A 5,472-nucleotide genomic window follows, 5' to 3' on the forward strand; every position below is an offset into this window, starting at 1 on the left:
TCTTGTGTCGCACCCCAGGATACAGTTAGCTTTCTGGGCTGCAAGTGCACATTGCTGGGTCATGTTGAGCTTCTCATCAACCAACCCTTCTCCTCAGGGCTGCTCTCAATCCATTCTCCGCCCAGCCTGTATTTGTGCTTGGGATTGCTCTGACCCAAGTGCAGGACCTTGCACTTGGCCTTGTTGAACTTCATGAGGTTCACACAGGCTCACCTCTCAAGCCTGTCAAGGTCCCTCTGGATGGCATCCCTTCCATCCAGCATGTTGACTGCACCACACAGCTTGGTGTTGTCGGCAGACTTGCTGAGGATGCACTCAATCCCACTGTCCACGTCACCAACAAAGATGTTAAACAGTACTGGTCCCAATACTGACCCCTGAGAAACACCACCTGTCACTGGTCTCCACTTGGACATTGAGCCATTGACCGCAACTCTGTCATTGATATTCTGTCTTCTTGGGTACACCTGACCAAACTGTGTACTGGGTTTACATGGCAAGGTTTTGGTAGCAGGGTGCGGGGGGACAGCTGCAGGGGTGGCTTTTGTGAGAAGACACCAGGAGCTGCCCCCATGTTGGGCAGAGCCAGTTCCAGCCAGCTCCAAGATGGACCTGCCACTAGCCAAAGCTGAGCCAATCAGCGATGTTGGTAGTGCCTCTGTGATAACATATTTAAGAAGTGGTAAAAAATGCTGTGCAACAGCTGTGAGAGAGAGGAGTGAGAAAAATGTGAGAGAAACAGCCCTGCAGGCACTAACATCAGTGCAGAAGGAGGAGGTGCTCTAGGCACTGGAGCAAAGATTCCCCTGCAGCCTGTGGAGAAGACCATAGTGATAGGTTGTCCTCCTGCAGCCCGTGGAAGAACACAGTGGAGCAGGTATCCACCGGCAGCCCACCCCACACCACAGCAGATGGATGTGCTCCGAAGGAAGCTGTGGCACATGAAGAGCCCATGTAGGAAGAGGCTCCTGGCAGGAACTGCAGCCTGTGGAGAGGAGCCCATGCAGGAGCAGGTTTTCTGGCAGGATTTGTGACCCCGTGGGGGACGCATGCTGCTGGAGCAGTTCTTGAAGAAGTGCAGCCTGTGGGAATGACCCACGTTGGAACAGTTCATGAAGGACTGTATCCTGTGGGTGGGACCCCACGCTGGAGCAGGGGAACAGCATGAGAGGAAGGAGAAGCAGAGATGAAGTGTTATGGACTGATTGTGACCCCCATTCCCCATCCCGCTGCGCTGCTCGGGGTGTGGAGGAGGTAGAGTCAGGAGCGAAACTGAGCCTGGGAAGAAGGGGGTGGGTTGAAGGTGTTTTTAGTTTTGGTTTTATTTCTTGCTATCCTACTCTGTTATTAATTGGCAATAAATTAAATTAATATTTCCCAAGTCAAGCCTGTTTTGCCTGTGACAGTAATTGGTGAGCATGATCTCCCTGACCTTATCTTGACTCACAAGCTTTTCATCATACTTTCTCCCCCTGTCCTGCTGAGGAAGGGGAGTGAGAGAACAGCTTGGTGGGCACCTGGCGGCCAGCCAAGGTCAACCCACCACAAACTGGTAGGCAGATCCGTCAGATACTGCCTCATTGCTGAAGAAAGTAAGTATATTGCCTGGTAGGTACACGTTATTAAGGGGTTTACCCTTTTTAAGAAGAGCTGTTGGAATGATTCCTTGATAGGTAACAGATAAAAATCTTGGGCTGTTACTTTTAAGTAGTCCCTTTGTGATACTAAGGCTTGTTTCCCAAAATTGCAAGATGCTAATGATTAGTGGCTACGGATGTTATAATGATGACAGTTGTACCTTTTTCTTGTAGAGCTTCATAAATCTGTCTTTGAGTTCAATAAAAGTTGGTTTTACACAGGTGTTGTTTGCTAAAGCCAGAAGGGAATGGGAATGGCCCACGGGAGGTACTGAACACAAACCAGTTTTCCAGCCCTCTTGATTCCAGGAGACAAAGTGCAGGGAAGGCTTCAACCTGTGATACAAAAATTTACAGTTACCTAGGGAAAGTAAAGAACACAAAGCCTAAATTTCCTTAGCTAAAAAACAGTCTGAAAAGGTTAACATTAAAGCTTGCAGGACTAAGCAAGACAGCTATAACTAGCATTTTGAATAAGACATTTTAGACTTCAGACTAAAACAGTGTGTCTATTTTAAATTTAAACTGCAAACACCAATTTTTTTTTTTTGTTAATTTAATGTACCAGGGTTTGAAAAGTACAGTTACAAGCACCTATTTCTATAAAGGACTGCAAGCACTCTGAGATTTAGGAGAAGGGCAGATTAATACTGTGCAGGGACAATCATTCTACCTATAGTTTAGAAGTAAGCAAAATGCTTTTGATTCTCAGAAATTTTCCCCACATGCCCCTGTCTGCCTGTAAAATCCATCCTGTATGTGAAGCTTGCCTGCCTTTCCTGTTATAACTATGTAGATCAATAGTGTAAAAGGTAGAAAACAGTGCTAACAATACAAAGTTGTTAAAACAAGGATGATTCCCTAGCTACACGAGAGTAGCCATGAAAGAGAGGGGGCTCCTGTTCAGAAAAAACAAACTACAGAACCTATTTCTCCAACATCCCTTACTGGCAGGAGACCTCTGGAAGGTCAGGCTTTGCTTTCTTTTGCATTTTTGAGAATGGGAGGAGCAGCACAGGGACATCTAGACAGCTCCCTTTATTTGGAAACCCAAGAATACTGTGACTTATTCTAACTCATTAAGTAAATTATTTTCTTCGCTTCTGAAACAAAGAAAAATATTTCTGAGTAAACTGATTTGGTATTGAAATTCTCAGATGAAAAGTGAGAGTGCTCTGGACAATTGACAAGTTTCAATGACAAATACCATGACTACTTGGTGCGAAATTACAAACCTTTCAATATTTCTGCGAAGGTCTGAAACCTGCACATTTCCTCGAACAAGAAGTGCACAAGCAAGGTAGAGGCTATGCTTTGGATCTGCTTGAATTAGTTGATGATCTCTACTAAAAGCATCTGAAAACATCTGATCCAACCTAGGCGGAAAGAAAACAGTTATCTACTCTTATTAAAGCAGGCTACAAAAGTTCTTCAGAATGCCCACCTTCGGGTTTAAAAGTTCGTAAAATTCTGCAAATAAAGGTACGTTTAACCTGGGACCATGAATGACAGGAAAAAGATTCACATCTTTATATGTACATATGTTGGCATTATAAGTTTTTAAAAACAGACCAGATCCATTTTTCCCTCTCTTCTCCCTCATGTTACAACCCACTGTTGAGTCTGAAGTCAGAGAAGTGGACAGACTAAGAGACCTTTATTAAGGAAATTTTAGGTCAATGGTTACAAAGTATTAAAATATGTAAAAGGATTAAATACTTGAGGTTCTGGTTATATGACAATTTGAGCAGACAATCTCACTCCTTGTGAAGGATCTGACAAAGAAATACCAAAGTGCTGCTGACCCTTACAGAACTGATTATCTGTCTGTTACACTTTTACTATTTAAAAAGATCAATGAATCATATAACTGTATTAATTTTGATTAATGATTTAGGACAAGACAGACTATACTTACTAGAATTTTATCATGTATGACTGCTTTAAAAGATGACACAGCAGACCATATTCTTCCTCTCTTCACCTCCTTAAGCAAGTTCCACTGTACCATGGGATATCAAAGATGGTGTCTTGAGGAGGTCTCTACAGACCCATAACATCTAAGCTATTCTTTCCATTTGTTCCAAACTCTCTGCATCTATCATCTCTATTTCTTTTTTAAAATCACCTCTGCGACAATCTGCCTGTTAAAAAAATAACTAAATAAAGGAGACAAAAATACTACCGTTCCCACCTCATTCCGAAACATGATTGACTGAGCATCTCCCCAGTCTGCTTCCTTCCTTCCAGCGCTGCATTGTCTCCTCAGGGTATAGCTTCAAGAGATCCAACTGATTGTCACAACTTGCTATCACAGAAAAGGGGTGGTCCTGCCCTCTTCTCTACTTCGCATACTTCCACCACTTACCCTCAGATGCCTCTATCACTATTTGGACCTTTTGCTGACTGAATTTACTCACTAAAACCAGTGAAATCTATTCTAACTGGTTGTTTTTCTGCCATGTCAATGGGATAAATCATCTCATAAAATTTGACAAGCATCAGCTTACTGTTACGATAAGCTGTTAAATAGGCTCACTGCATCTCCAGACTGAAGTAAGATGCCATTACTTCCCAAGGAGTCCAGTTTAATTCCTTGTTTGTCTTTACAGTATTTTGTGAGTCAACTGCAAACTGTTACTCAAAAGAACTTGTGGTGTTGGTTCTATCACCTAAATAAGACATTTTTCCAACAGAAACATTTCCCAGCAGAGATAACAAAAATACATTCAGAGTTTACTAGCTCAACCATCACAGAGAAACGGGACAAAGGATGGTCTCAAAATCAGCAGGATGAATTTGAAAATGTGGCAGACTTAAAAGTTTTAGAACTTCTACCCTTAGTTTTGCTATAGAATGGAATTTTTTAAATGAAAACTATGGAAGAATCAGAAATTAAGCTTCAAATGTAAAGCTTCCATAATAATTTTTTCTTACCTTCTAGAAGGTACATTAACATCAGCCAATGTATACAGAGGAGTCAAGCTTGAAACCAAGTAATGAAGTCGAGGAAACGGAACCAAATTCATGCTGATTTCATTAAGATCCATGTTAAGGGAACCTTCAAACCTAGCAGAGCTGAAAAATTAACAAACTGTTATAAACTAAGTAAATTACTTTTATACGGTAAACATTCATTAAATCTATTTTTCAATTGTTCCCTACAATAAAACAGTAAAACAGTGTTCAAGAAACTGTTCATGTATAATTACTAAGCTTTTGCATTGGCAGTAACAGTGCTGTATCTTATTTCCTTACACTTCTCATTACAGAACAATTAATCATCAAGAATGAGACCTTAGGTTTCCCAATTGTAGTCTTTAGCACTGTTTTTCAGTATGTGGACATAGCTGCTGAATACCAGTTTTAATAAGCAAGCTATAGTAAAACATGCATGACTTAACATTCCTGACAAGCTGTTTAAAAGAAAAGCAGGCCAATACTCCAGAATTGTATTTCACCAGGAGTTTCGTACAGCAGTAGACAGTTTAGGAGCAACAATGGTCTGATGGTATTTATAAACTAACACAATTGGCCTAGAAAGGCAAACCTCCCTGGGCTCCATTAAGCATTAATGGAAGACAATATCCTTCTGCCTATAAACCTTTTCTTACTTCAGTTCTAAGACTATCATGGCTAGAGCAACACCGCTGGAATCTGAATACTTCCAAATACGTTAACATTTAGTAACAACTTCTTAAAAAGAGGAGACTCTTATCAAAGGGAAAACAATATTCTTCTGAGTTGATGCAGGCCTGCATACTTGCAGCAGACACTGCCTCTAGCAATACTACTTTTACGGAGGAATAACCTGTAACTTTACCTTGTCAGGTTC

General features: G+C 41.4%; 1 protein-coding gene across 1 annotated transcript in view; it reads right to left on the reverse strand.

Annotated features, from left to right (window-relative positions):
- The window catches only part of TUBE1 (tubulin, epsilon 1), a 15,009-nt gene that overhangs the window by 1,828 nt on the left and 7,709 nt on the right, over positions 1-5,472 (reverse strand). The window contains 4 exon segments of the mRNA XM_009324467.1: positions 1,799-1,973; positions 2,873-3,013; positions 4,575-4,715; positions 5,461-5,472. The exon segment at positions 5,461-5,472 is cut by the window's right edge and continues 31 nt beyond it. Of these exon segments, the coding sequence (XP_009322742.1) occupies positions 1,799-1,973; positions 2,873-3,013; positions 4,575-4,715; positions 5,461-5,472 (469 nt within the window).

This window comes from Pygoscelis adeliae, unplaced genomic scaffold (genome assembly GCF_000699105.1).
Source record: "Pygoscelis adeliae isolate BGI_AS28 unplaced genomic scaffold, ASM69910v1 Scaffold125, whole genome shotgun sequence".
In the NCBI taxonomy this organism is placed as follows: Eukaryota; Metazoa; Chordata; class Aves; order Sphenisciformes; family Spheniscidae; genus Pygoscelis; species Pygoscelis adeliae.